The sequence below is a fragment of the Parasteatoda tepidariorum genome, chromosome 7, assembly GCF_982258835.1.
Source record: "Parasteatoda tepidariorum strain Cologne lab strain chromosome 7, Ptep-v5.0, whole genome shotgun sequence".
NCBI lineage: Eukaryota > Metazoa > Arthropoda > Arachnida > Araneae > Theridiidae > Parasteatoda > Parasteatoda tepidariorum.
In genome coordinates this window covers 9,934,054-9,949,241 of record NC_141761.1, presented here as the reverse complement: position 1 = coordinate 9,949,241, position 15,188 = coordinate 9,934,054, and the positions used below count along the sequence as shown (strand labels likewise).

Sequence of the window (15,188 nt, the reverse complement as noted above, 5' to 3'; positions counted from 1 at the left end):
GAACATGTCTATAGAAGAACTGCAAGATAAGATATACGATAAAGATGCTCAATAGTCCCAACTATTGGTAACCCAGAACAACTGGAAACCAATTAGAGAGCATAATGAACCAGTACTCATGAATCATGTGATACCAAGAGTAACTAAGGCAACATACTTAGGTCTACTCATTAACAACAGACGGACTTGGTCGGATCATGTGAAAAACGTCAAAAGCCAATTCTGCAACTTTAGAACTGCAATCAATAATGTACAGCGAAAAGCTGAGTTTAAAACTGAGGAAGTTACTTTTCACCTCCATGATTAGACCAATCCATGACCTATGCCTCACCAGCATGGTGTAACGTTTCAGAAAGTGAGCTTGGGAAACTCACAAGAAGGCAGAACAAGATTTTAAGAGAGATAACTGGCGCTCACTAGTATCAGAGAAAGGTAGACATAACACACGGACCTAGAGATTGACAGTTTTGATCACCACTTTAACAAACTGAATCGAAACTTTTTTAAGAAAGCGTTAGACTTCAGAGCCGCAAATTTCGACTCAATTTTTTAGTTCGAAAACTTAGCTGACGTTGCCTCCCTTAAGACAGTAGCTCACTTTTTCACAAGTGATTTAACACTGACCATCTGAGTATAAATCAATGGCACGAATATAGTGAATAATTATTTTGTGGCAATATCTCAAAATGGCCTTAATAAATATATATATATTAAACCATATATCATATATATATTACGAAAAATACAAAAAGAAAGACACTGACGTGTAATTGTAGGAAAGCGTTGACACAAATCAACTTGATTTGCAACAAACTTGACTATGCTTTAGTAAAAGTGAACTGTGAGAATGTTGAGAGAGAAAGTGAATTGTACCTGAGATGTACAATTAAATTTTTGACAAACTTCTCGCAAGAAGTATACTTTGTTTATTCTTTTTATCTACTTATTGTGAAAATGTATCACTTTATGATATCACTTGAGCAATGTGCTCAGTATTAATTCTCTTCTTTCACTTTTAGGATACAAGGACCTCAAGGATCCACCTTCACAAGATGAAGGGCTAAAGGGTCACTCCTGCCTCAAGCATCCCGACCAACAGAATTTTCAAATCTTGGGTAATTTTTACTTAATTCACTAATGTTATAATTGTGCGAAAAATAATTTATTGTTAAATAATCTTAGTTTTTTATTTCTCAGATAATTCCACCTGTCTAGTCCTAACCCTCTAAGACTAGACAGCTTTTCCTAAAAAAATTAAAAAAAAACACATTTTTTTTTAAGGAAAAAAGAATGTTATAACCTTTTTTATTCTGAGCAGTTAGAAACAAAGTATAAGATAATATCTAAATAACTTCTAAAGTTACAGCAAAAATTCTGAAACCCATTCATGAAAGCAATAAATATCAAACCAGTTTTCTAAATAGGAATCGTCTGCAAACTCACTTATATTTTTTTCAAAAGTATTTAAAGTTATGTCTTTAAATCGGGTTTTCACAATTCGAGATTTTTAATTTTGTGCACAAGGTTCAAAAACTTTGTACAGTAGAGAACCAATTAACCGGGATGCTTGGGACCATCGCTATCCCGGATGTCTGAATTTCCCGGTTTTCTGGATCGGCCAAAAGTGCCGTTAATCGATGTTATATCAAACCGAAATTACAAGGAAAAAGTTAAGCATATTTAAAAATAGGGAAAAAAAGAAAACATCTCCTAAATTAAAAAAAATTGTTGAAAAATAACATTTAAAAGGATAAAAACATTTGCAAATTTAGACAAGAAAAACAAGTTTAAAAAATACAAAATTTGCATATTTATTTTTTGATAATAATTAAAATCCCCAAATTAACTAATATAAAACAAAACCAATAATTAAAAAGTGCAATATATTTCATACCTAATTATACTGTGGGAGAGGATGAAAAGAAAGCTTATTAATCTAAATAAAAACAACACTTGAAAATTATGGAATGGAAACGATATTTAAAAAAGGCACTAACATAAGTATTAAAACCACCAAGAGACAGGATATTATAAAATAAACGGAATTTAAAAAAAAAAACTTAATGATAAAATTTATGAATAAAAAGAAATAATTTATTGAGTGAGACATTTATCCTAAAAGAAAAAAAAATGCAGTGGAATCAGAAAAAACAGAATCAAAATTTTAAAAAAAAGAGAAAAAAAAACTGTCTTCTTTATAAAATAATCACCTGCTTTTATTAACAAATAATTATATGCTCAAATTAATAAACAATCTTCTCCTTTTATTTTATTTTTTTATTTAAAGACTATTTTTAAGGAAAGCAGATGTGATTGCACATCAAGAAAAACTTGCTGAAACAATCCAAAATTTTGATCTTATAAGCGATAATGTAGTTTTGGCACCTGCATGAAAATAAAGAATATGAACATAATTAATCAGTAAAATTATGTTTGGTAGGCAGAACCATTGGATGTTTTTGAGATTCACTTAAGTCACTGTTTTGAAGTCTGACACCATCTTTAAGAATTTCATTTTGATCTAGAAAGGGACACAGATCTAAAAGTTTACTATTGTTAGGTATTGGTAAGCCTTTTTCCAAACACTGAATTTCAGTCACAAATGAAGTACGTTGAACGTATCTCACAACACACAATAAAGTTTGGGAAAGTTCACTTGTTGTCAATGTTCCACGGGTAAGATGCAATGGATTCAAAGAATTATGCAAGAATCTCTTGCACCAAGCCTCAATTCTTAAGATTTTCATGTAAGAAGAGCATTGATTAATGACACTTAGAGGCTCAAATGTGTTAATTAGGGCCCAAATTTCACTAATTACTGGTGGTTTTAATTCTCGAAGAAACAGTTCATCAGACTCTACAGATATATTATCTGTGCAATCATCTACTGACGATTGCCGTAGAAATAGGGGGCCACTCCACCACAAGTCACATGTTTTAAGTTTCAATGGATCGATACCTCCGGAAACAAGGTCGGCAGGGTTCTGTTTTGAAGCAACATGAAGTCTTTATGTCTCTACACTCTTTTCTCATCCACGCCAGAACGATGGTACTATCTGTCCAGTAACAAGTTTTAGAAACCTCTAGCTGCAGGGCACTTAATACTTTCCTCATTAGTTTCACTAATAGAACTGCTGCGCTGAACTCTAGTCTAGGTATTGAGACACACTTCAGAAGAGCTACTCTGGATTTACTGATAAGTAGCTTTGTTTCTGAGTCACTAAGAGGTTGATAGATTTAGAATAGATTATTGCACCATACGCCATTTCTAAGGCAACGGAAAATCCATGTAATTCTACGATGAGAAATTGTTCACTGAGAAACCATCTTGGGACACTGATTGAGTTCACTGCACTCAAGGAATTAAGAAAACTGTGCCATTCGGAGTTTTCTTTAACTGGAAGAGCATTACACCAATCATATTTTAATAACCACAGTTTTTGTAAAAACACTTTAGCTCTAGTTATGATTGGTCCCAACAAACCAAGAGGATCAAAAATTTGTGCGATTTGAGAAAGCACCGTTCGTTTAGTAAAAACCTCACTTTGGTCAATAATTACGTTAAATCCAAAACTGTCTTGTTGTGGTTTCCAAAGTACACCTAATGTTTTAGTTTCATTAGTAAATGAGTAACTCGATTCATTAGTTTCCTCACAGAGAAGGAATTTGTTATTAGCTGACCATTTATGAAGCTCCATTCCTCCCTTTTCTAACAACGATATAAGCTGTTGTTGAATGTCTCCTTGATTTAAACTCTCTGCACCGGAGACTATATCATCCATATATCCATATATAACATCATGTAACAGCACAGTTGATGCTAATGGAAAGTCTCTTCCTTCATCTCTGGCTAACTGCTGCACTGTCTTAGTTGCCAAAAAGGGAGCACTTCTTGTGCCATAGATAACAGTACACAGTTTATACACTTTCACTGGATCATTAATCTCTGTCTTAAATAAAATTCTCAATAAATCTCTTTGGCTATGATCCACAAGTATCATGCGATAAATCTTTTTGATGTCAGCAACAAAGGCAAATTGATGTTTTCTAAACCTAAGCATGATGCACAATAAGTCATCCTGAATTATACCTCTGTTGTACTGTAAACAATTTAATGATTTTCCAGTAGAAGTTAATGCACTTGCGTTAAACACAACTCCCAAAGGGGTACTTTTGGATTCATGTCTAAACACGCAATGATGAGGAATATAATACTGCACATCTGGTTCTTCAAACTCTTGTACTTCCTCCATATGACCCATATTTAAATACTCTAGCATAAATGCTTTGCAAAGTTCTCAAAATTGAGGTTCTCTAGCAAAGCGATTCCATAACGAATTCAAACACTTTACAGCTTTTTTCTTAGATTCACCCAGACACGACGGATCTTCTCTAAAGGGCATTCTCTAAAGGGCACTCTCAGTTCTTGAATAATTTTCAAGAAAATGCTCTTCACAAATTTCAGCTTCTCTCTCTACATTTTCTAGTTCCCAAGAAGTTTTTAATGTTTTTTCTAACTCAAAATTATCTGTAACGAGCCCATAATATATTTTATTTTCGTTTTTGGCCGGAAGACTCCTACTGACAATATACCCGAAAACACTATTTTGCAATCTTAAATTTATATCTTGAAGGAAAATTTGACCCCATTTTAAGATTTAATAAAAGTGTTCTGCTCCTTACAACAAATCAATAGGACTCGGAATAAAGAATTTTTCATCTGCTAGTTTAATATTATTTAGCGATAGAACATTTACATTAAGAGGATTAGCTGGAGTAAGTTCAGTAATTTTAGGAATTACAAAAAAATTTAAGTTTAAATCAAAACTCTTATCTCTATTTAAAATAGTAGGATTAACTTTCGATTTTATGCTCAGAGACATATTATTTATTCCCGATACAGTTATATTTGTACTTGACCTATTTAAATTATGAGAATCTGCTAACCTTTTACTCATAAAATTAGATTTCGCTCCCACGTCGTCTAATAATCCTGAGACTTCAAAACACTTATTTGATTCATCTTTAATCAAACAAACAAAAGTGCTGACTGTTATTAATTCCTTACCCATAGTAGTAGAAGAAAATATATTTTCTCCACCCTCACACACGACTGGCATCTGGAAAACTGGTGCCGAAGAATTGAATGTTCCTATTTTCATTACTCATTTGATTCGAAACTATTTCTTTATTTATTTTTTGCTCTCGCGGAAGAGAAATATGATGCTTTTTTTTGCAAATGCTACAAGAGATTTTGTTTTTACACTCACTCACTTTATGATTATTTAAACAGTTAAAGCATAAATATTTCGATTTAACGAACTCTATCACTTACGGACATATTTTTATAAATAGTACATTTATACAAAGGATGAATTTCATCACATAAAATACATTTAGTATTTTTTACATCCGTTAGAAACACTTTTGACATAGTTTTCGAATTATTTTTATAACTCATTTTAGCATTCTCAACTACGGGTTTCCCCCTAGAAGTATAGAATAAATCAATCTCCCTAGCTAATTCTACAGGTTTAAAACAAGAACTTGCTTGTCTTACATTTATTAAGCACGTAACCTCTCTATCAAGTGTTTGATTAATTTTATCAGATACTATTAATTGCTTCAAAGTTTCGAAGTCAGTTACATTTTTTAACTTTAAATAATATTCCTAACTCGTTATAAAACTAGACGCGAATTGCACGTACTTTTCACTAGTCATTTTTTGCGCTTTCCTAAAATTCTCTAAACAGATTTGGGGGGATGACTCGAATTCTCTCAAAACTATAGTTTTAAATTTAGAATCTCCTAATTCGTCATCCTTAATGTATGTAATTACATTTGTGGCTTTTTCCCCAAGCAGATTTAGGAGAATCTCGGCTTTACATTTCTCAGGTACACTTTTTGAAATAAAAGCTCTTTCTAATGACGAAAAGAAATATCCCCATCCTTCTGGTCTATTAGGAATTTTAAGAGTTATAGTCCTCACACTTTTAATGAGAGAGTCTAAAGATTCTACACTTTCGTTTTTCACACTATCAACAGGTAGTTCACTTCTAGATTCGATTCGCAATTTATCGAGCTCATGTTCCGATTTCTCTCTTTCAGTTTTTAATTTTTCAATTTCAATTAATCGGATTTCATCTCTTTTTCTTTCTTCAATTATGTTATTTGCTAACTCTTCAACTAACTCAATGTTATTTTTATACAACTCTGAATTGCTGTAATTAGATCAACAATAGTTTTCAGATTAGAAATGTCTACATTAAGCTCGACAGCAAGCCGAACATAGTCCTCTTTTTTAGCAATTTTAAACATATTGAATTTCACTAACTAAATAATAAATCACGTACCTTTTATTAGGTATATTATCCACTATTTTCACAACTGATAACTCCGATAGACAGACCAACAATGGGTCCGACGACAGCTCAGTTTCACACAAATTCTCGATACAAAAAAAAAGGTTCTCAGAAAATGGACTGTAATTATTAGTCACAATTCACATAACTCAATTCTCCCATCCGAGTTCTTCGGGTTCATTACACACACACTAAATTTTCATAGATGGCGCTTCTGACGTTAACAAGGACCATCAAAACGATTTGGGATTTTTTTATGTTGGACCATCATAAATCAGTCCAAATTCCTACATTGAAGTGATGTTTACTTATGTTGTCCAGCAATGGTAAACCATCAAAAATTTTGACTTGGGGGCATAATCTAAAATCATATTTATTCATTGAGAGGAAGTAGACAAGGGACTTAAATACCTTCATTTTAATTTACATTGAATTGAAAAAATTATTTTACTGTAATATACTACCGTAAATAGTATGTTATCCCGAATTCGAAAGTTCTCATTTCACTGAAATGATGTTAGTTGATCAGAAAAGCATTAATGGAAAAATGCTCCTGATATGTTACTTGCGTTCTGTTTGAAAAAGATTTACCGATGTTCTAGATTGCTTTGTCAAGCTCATCAGCTTTTTGCTTAGAGAAATTTTTGTTTCCTATTTGCTAATAGAAAAAAAAATATGTCCTACCTATGCAGTTATTTTGAGGGTACTGAATGAAAATCTAATAAATAATGGTCTAAAAATGTGTGCCCCGCTAGAGGGCGTATTCATGTGTTTCGATCACGAATAACATATATCAGAATCTTAGAGTTAAAAAATAAATAAAGGGGGATTTGACCGGACGAGAAAAAAAAACGATTTGGTAAACAAAGCTGCTTTAGTATGGAATGCGGCATATTAAGTACGTCAGAATATGTTTATAATTTAAAATTCTTGTGTCGTTATGTCACATAAAAGAATATTGTAATTTGTAAACCTATTGCGAAATGATGAGAAAAGCATTAAGATTGTACAGTTGCTAATTAAGCGTGTCTAAGAATGATTATGTTACTGTAAAAGCTCGAAATCTAGTAAATGTCAGGATTTATCGGTAAAACCTAATATTCGCCAAATTGGCTCATTAAAAGCCCAAAGTCTGCTTTAAAATAATTTTGACTTTTACCAAGGATTCTGATAAAATCGGTTTATCAGAATCCTTAAGATTATCCGGTTAAAGCTCAAAACCAGTTATACCTTAAGATAGGACTTTTCAGTCACAGATATATTGGGTTCTGTTGCGTTATAGGGTACTACTACATCGGGGTGAACGAATTCATGACCACAAACGTAACCAATCCTTCACCCCGATGGGCAGTATTGGGAACAGCAGGAGCAATGGCACTTTAAGTTTTAAAAAAATCAGTGTTAGGTATACCGGACAAACGTATACAGATCTGTGATTCTTAACTTCAAAAAATAATAAATCAATGAGGAAAAAATCAATCGAGAGGAAGGATGAAAACAGGTCTTAGGCAAGGGAAGAGGGCATCAAATATTTACTTAATAATTATTAAAAAAAGAACAATCATCCAAGTGACATAAAATCAAAGTACTCCTCAATTTAAAAGTTAGGGAAAGTCAATTTAAAAGTTAGGGAGAGGAAGGATGAAAACAGGTCTTAGGCAAGGGAAGAGGGCATCAAATATTTACTTAATAATTATTAAAAAAAGAACAATCATCCAAGTGACATAAAATCAAAGTACTCCTCAATTTAAAAGTTAGGGAAAGTCAATTTAAAAGTTAGGGAGAGGAAGGATGAAAACAGGTCTTAGGCAAGGGAAGAGGGCATCAAATATTTACTTAATAATTATTAAAAAAAGAACAATCATCCAAGTGACATAAAATCAAAGTACTCCTCAATTTAAAAGTTAGGGAAAGTCATGCAAAATAAATCTGTAAAAATTTTCGTTTTAGGGGACTATGGATGGGTGGCCTAATGTAAACAATGGATGGTGTTTTCTACTCTAGGGAACGCTGCAAGCTCGGGACTGCCTAAATTTCCGGGTTACTGTTTCAGTTGTATTTTAAAGGCATTTGGCATCATTGTGTTTTGAGATTCTTGCAAACAATGTATTTGATTACTTATGTTTACAATGCTAACAATACTTGTGTTTACAATACTAAAAGTGTTAACACCAACGTAAGATGATACACAGCTTGCAACAAGAACAAACAGTAATAAACTTATGGAAAGAGGCCAAATCGAGACTGCCAAAAAAGCGAGTTATTCAAAATCTAGCAACCTTGTCACCTTTTTTAACAACATATCTCTAAATAACTAAAGCAAATTTTCACTTCAAACTCACCAGAATTACATAATAACACTAATATCTTAGGAAATACGGCAGATTTGAGCTCAGAAATTATCTAATTTATTTCTTTTATTGAAAACGAAATTATCCGTTTGAAAACATCGCCAACAGAATAACATGTAGTAAGCAGCTGCAAACTTTATAACCGGAACTAGAGTAGGTGCCGAGCTCGAGATTGTTTACATTCCTATTGAAAATACCATCCATAACAAGCGTCCTTATAGCGGAAGAAATTTAGAAAATTACCGGTGTATCCCTCCGCTTATGTTATGACTACGAGGCGACGTGTGAACAAGCCTAATATTCTATGCAGTTTTGTTATTGTAATTTGGGTTCAAATCTAAACATAATTGTACCATTCATAAGAGATTTCAGAAATGTATTGATTCTCAGTAGTCGTAAGGCCAAAAAAAATTTAGGAAAGTTAATATCTCATTGTGAATAATTCTTAAGGTTTGCCATGTTTTGTGTTTTATCCCTTATTTGGCTACATTTGAATAAAATGTCGCCAAAAATATCTTTTTAAGTTAGCCTAATTAGAAAATATTCTAATAATTATAATATTAATATGATAATGCTGTAGTTTAAAGGCTGAGAGAAAGAACTCGGTACATGTGAAATACTGCAAAAGATATGATGCAATAATATGATGGCGCGTTTTTTCAATCTGCGGCGTAAAAATATATCGGAAGCAGTAACCCGGAAGATTTGCGAGAGCAATTTAACCACTAGCGGCACCACCCTTAGCTTTACACGATCTCCCATCCATAGGAAATGTTAAAAATTCTAATTGGTCTATTAAATAGGTCAAGGGATAAAAGTCTTTCTTACGAGTTAGCAAAAGGAAAAAATGATAAAATGCTAATCAATGCATGACTTGAAGCCAAAAATAAATTAAAGTGTGAGAAAGAGCGTTTTGTATAGAATACTAAATTAAGAAAAAGATTTAGGTAAAAGAATTACTAAGATCAGTTGAAGCTTTTTATGTTTATATATATATATATAATATACAGGGTGTCTCAGTTAAGGGTAAGGGGGGTAGGGGGCATCCTGACGACTCGAAATCATATAGCAATGTGGGGTCGGAAATGCTTTCGTGAAGCGGTGACGTTCACAGAAGCACCATAAAGAAAAGAGACCGTAAGTGAAAAATCGCTATAATAATACATTGAAAAAATTATATGGCCTCCTTGGTCACCCGACCTATCATGTCTTGTTTCGTGGAGTCATATGAAAACACTGGTTTATGACACCCCTGTTGATAATGCTGGTTGCCAGAATCGCAGTAGCTGCCTACGAAATATGCCTGGAGTATTGCAGAATGTTCGAATGTCCATGCGCTGGAGATGTGAGGTGTACATTGTAGCAGGTGGTAGAAACTTCGAACACTTATTTTGGCCCATGTACCATATAATTTTTTCAATATATTATATCTTTATATTATTATTATATATTATTATAGCGATTTTTCACTTACGGTCTATTTTCTTTATGGTGCTTCTGTGTACGTCACCGCTTCACGAAAGCATTTGCGACCCCACATTGCTATATGATTTCGAGTCGTCAGGATGCCCCCTACCCCTCTTAGAAGTTCTGAAACGCTTAACTGAGACACCCTGTATATATATATATATATATTTATATATATATATATATATTTATTTATATATATATATATATATATATATTATATATATATATATATATATATATATATATATATATATATATATATATATATGTGTGTGTGTGTGTGTGTAAAAATATATATTGATAGATACAGGGGCTAACCTAAGGACTTCAAATTATTAGCCAGTAAATGAATATCTTCAGTATTAGCCAAATTTTAAAATTCTTAGTCAAAGGCTAATCTTAACACTGTTTTATGATTGATTTTTCCCCATAGTAAACTTGAAGTCAAAATACAAATTTACTATAAATTGAAATATATTATAAAATGCAAATTCAAATCAAGAGTTGTTTTGCCGTTGGGGAGGACAAGTAAATGAGCAATGAATGGGCGAGAGAATAATATGTAAATTATCTTAATTGTAAAATATCAAATATAACTGCATTGAATATATGTATAAATGGAAATTTAACACATCCCGGTTTCGTTCACCAAATAAATCTCCTTAGTAGTTTGAGTCTAACTAATGCTAGATTTAAACTAGAGCAAATATAAAAATTTCTTTTAATTTTTCATTTAATTTATTTGTTAAATGCCCAGATCTGTTGCTATGACGTCATTAGTTATTTTCACCCTCTGCCCCCCACTATCCGTATTCTCTGCAGAAACGAGAAAACAGAGCGAGTGAAGATAGACAGCGTCTAAAACTTGTCTTAGTTCTGCAGAGAAGGATTGCTGTATTTGAGGTAGTACACATTTGCTGTTACACCGACACGTTTTTTAGAAAATCTTAAAATTTCCCCTACATAGTGTTTAGGGGAATCGGGGACACTCGAGGTATACAAACTGAGTTTATGCACCTTCAGTAAATCTTTTGTTTGAAAGTTCTTAAGGGGTGTAATTAAACTTTTCTCGTGTTGTTCTAGGCATCTCCACTCTGACGATGGATCTTCAGTTTTTTTTCTCTCCAAGAATACAGAAAAACACAGGCACTCAGTGATCAGTTTGAAAAATTGAAGTAGACTACTAAAAGTGAGAAGAAATTTTACAGAATGGTGAAGAAAGGTTGTTTACGAATCCCGTTGAGGAAAACTTGATACATCTCGTATGTTTGACACTATGGAAATATGAATACATGCTAAAATATGAAGAAAATAGTTATTATACTATGATTATATATTGTATACTATGATGATATATTGTGCATGCAAAACCAGTTGATGTAAGTAAAATGTATTTTGTGTGGGTGTCATCTTTCACAACGAGAACAGGAATTCTTAGCTAGATAGGGAAATAATTGACATATAGCTCTGAGCAGACGGGTCCGCTTAGGAGAAAGACTCCTAAAGCCAGAATTAACTTATACATATATGTTAAATAAAAGAAGTAGACGAGAGATAGATATATTTTAACTAATACGATTTGCGATAAGTCACAGTAGTTAATTATCATCAAAAATTAACTTCCATACTTATGTTGAAGAACTTAACTTTCATACGCCAGTTTCGCTGGCCGTACGACATAAAGATTGACGCCATAGGTTACAAGAGGGTAAGTTAGGTCTTTTTGTAGCGCAAGGACTCAATTAATAGTAGGCTCGAGCATATAATAGCAGATTAACTGTAAGTGGGTACGAGTTTAACACTAGAAAGTAGTATAAAGTTAACAGTTGCTAAATCGAGCAGTTTAAATAATGTTATAATATAATGACGTTGAATATATTCGCATTTAATAGGCTCGAATAATGATCAAGTAATATTGGATAATATTATTTACTAACAAAATGATAGTAGCATCGGCTACCGCTATATAGGTAATCTATTTAATGTAAGTAACAAAATAAGTATTTCAAATAACTAGTGGGCTGTGCCCCCTGCTCGCTAACGCTCGCCAACCCCCGAAAATTGCTACGCTATCTCATATGGTTTGCTTCGCAAACCAAGCTCGCTTCGCTCGCTACTAACTTGGGTACATTGCAAATGCACAATATTCTAAGAATTCAAAACAATCATTCAAATCCATATAACAACTTTTTAAAAAAAAAAAAATTACATCTTTTTAGTAAATACTAAGTCATTAAAATAAATTTGAATTCAAATAAATGGCATGTAATTCGTTAAACCTATTAGAAATGTGCTATAGTATAAAATCTTAAGATAAAATTTCTAAAACTGATATCTCTTTAAAAAGGTTAAAATTTTGACTATAATTAAGTCTATTAAAAATTTAAATAAGTGAATTGCAATGGAAAAACCCTGCATAAACAAAACATTGAATTTCGGAAGAAATGTCGTTTGGTGAGAATGCTCTCTCTTGTCAAAAAATACAAAATAAACTGACCTCAAATCAAACTCCAAGGACTTCGAATCAAATAATTAAGGAAACTACTATCACGTTTAATATAAAAGGAAGATTTATTAACTAAACAATAAAATTACAGCATCGCAGTTCCAAAAAACAAATCTCACACTCACTCAAAAAAAACAATTTACATTCTAATTAGTCACCATAGCAACCACAAAACTCTTCTCGTTACCATCTATAAACTGATATATAATAAATAAATTATTTAACAGAAAATACGATGCGCATAAGCACATAATATTTTACTCTCTGGTTATTTCCGTTTTTAGAAGCGCTATATGTTGAGCCACCAAATCTAGATTTGGCATGTGACATTTTTAGCGCCAATTATTGGTTGATTTTCTAGCGTTGCCATTCGGAGAGTTGTAATGAGGCTTTTTTTTTTATCGCCGTGTAAGAGAAATATATATATATAGATAGTGCGAACTTTGATATTAGGCATGAATAGAAGGCATTAGAAAACTGATCACATGATAACAAGAACGAATAATGTTCGATCGTTCACATGTGAGCGGGTTAGAGTACTGATAAATCGTTTATTGGTAGAGTTTAACAAATGAGATTGGTTAAAAAGTTGTTAAATTAATAGTTGGCACAAACAACGATGAAATTACAGAGTGTTCGGTTAATAATCAAATAATGGATGAGTGCAAATCAAATAATAGGATGTATGATAGAGAATGAGTGAAGCGAAAGATAAGTTAAAAACGTGCCAATTGTCAATAAAATCAAGTAACGTTCAATTAGTAGTTAGATCTGATATGATCATGTGATAGAGGGTTCGATTATTGATCATATGAAACCGGGTACGAGTAACGTTAAATACTTCAAGGATAGCAGTTTAAAAAAAAGTGTTCAAAATATAGTAGGTTCAAATGTTGTCCAAATGATAACGTTCGAATGCCGATAATTAATTTAGATTTTAAAAAATATTACAGCCGGTCGCATTATTGATTAAATGACAGAGGGTCAAGCTCTAATTTAATTATAAAAGGTACAAATACCATAAAATGAGTAGGGCGTTCTAGTATTGCGTTAAAATAAGTGACTAGAAACGTGTTCAAATTATAAGGTAATCGAGTAATATTCAAATAAGCGTGAGTACGATTATTGATCACATAGTAGCAACTTGGAATATTCTTATTGACTAGTGGGCCCCAGTTTCACAAAAGAGAGTATTATATAGATATATGTACTAACAGAGAGATCGAGTAGTTTACTAAAGATGATAAGCTCGTTTACAAATCGTATAATAATAGGACCGTGTACTGTTGAACTGGTAGCGAAATCGAACACCGATACATATACTGCATTAATTCGAATAATGAAGAAATAATTTTGACCACTATTGCATCAACTTTAATTTAATAAAATATCTCATCGAATTCACTATATTTAAATGAGTTCTTGTACTCACTTTCTCTCTCTTAATCACTACCATTGGATCAATAATAGGACCTACTATTTATTTTCGTTTCTGGTATCCAGAATAATTTGTACAGAAATCTACAATCAATTAAACAGTGCTCTATTTACCTTTATTTTAATCGTTAACCGAACCCGCTACTATTTGATTATCATTATGAGAGCTCACTATCATTTAAACATCACTGGATTTCACAATTAATTGAACACTTTCTAAACTCAATTAAGTACAGTAAAACCTGTTTTTTTGTGCGGTGGATAGGGACCGCATAAAAGAAATCGTACAAAAAAATATTCGAAAATTTTATAAATTCTTACATATAATAACTTTGTACGATATACGACCTAAAACCTTTTTTATGCGGTGGATAGGGGCTGCATAAAAAAAGTCGAACTCAGAATACATCAATGATTCATGAAATAGATGTGACAATGTTTTCAATTAAATTAAATTAGACCTAAAGAAATTGTAAAAATATTTAATACTTCATTGTACATGGAGAAGTTTTCAAATTATACATTAAATAGTTTGCTGCTACTCGATGTAGTTCAAAACGCGCATCTTGGAATGAATTGGTTGAAAGTCGCTTGAAGATAGGATTTCAATTGATTTGTTTTTTGGTACCCAGGGACTACAATAGGGGATAAGGACAGTTTTCTTTCCCCTCCGGAAGTCTGAAAAGCAGCTGGCCATTTGTAAACCGGTTTGTTGCTCAAAAAGTGGCGCTGATTACTTCTCAGGGATCAGAAAAAGTGCATTCCATACATTCTTTCCATGCGTTAGCGTTGAATAGTCGCTGGATACTAAATATTTTCTGTATTAATTGATTTTTTTTTTTTGAATTGTGAATTAAAATTCACAATTTTAAAATGCCAAGAGTGTGTTTTTCTACAGGATGCAATACCGGGTATGTGAAACAACGAAGAGAAGCAATAAAAGATGGGAAGAAGGTACCCAGCCTTTTTCAAGCATCAAAGGTATGTGCATGTGCTATTTAAATATGTATATAAGTTATGATTATACGTTATATATTGATATAGTACATACGTCATGAATTG

The 15,188-nt window shown here is 32.4% G+C and overlaps 1 protein-coding gene across 1 annotated transcript; it reads right to left on the bottom strand.

Annotated features, from left to right (window-relative positions):
• Positions 1–2,414: 2,414 nt before the first annotated feature.
• On the bottom strand, positions 2,415–4,262 carry LOC139427272 (uncharacterized). Its single transcript, XM_071188331.2, has 2 exons — positions 3,195–4,262; positions 2,415–2,984 (listed from the first exon to the last, which is right to left on the bottom strand). Exons 1-2 carry the CDS (start codon positions 4,260–4,262, stop codon positions 2,415–2,417), a joined length of 1,638 nt encoding a protein of 545 aa, XP_071044432.2.
• Between the last annotated feature and the right edge of the window lie 10,926 nt (positions 4,263–15,188).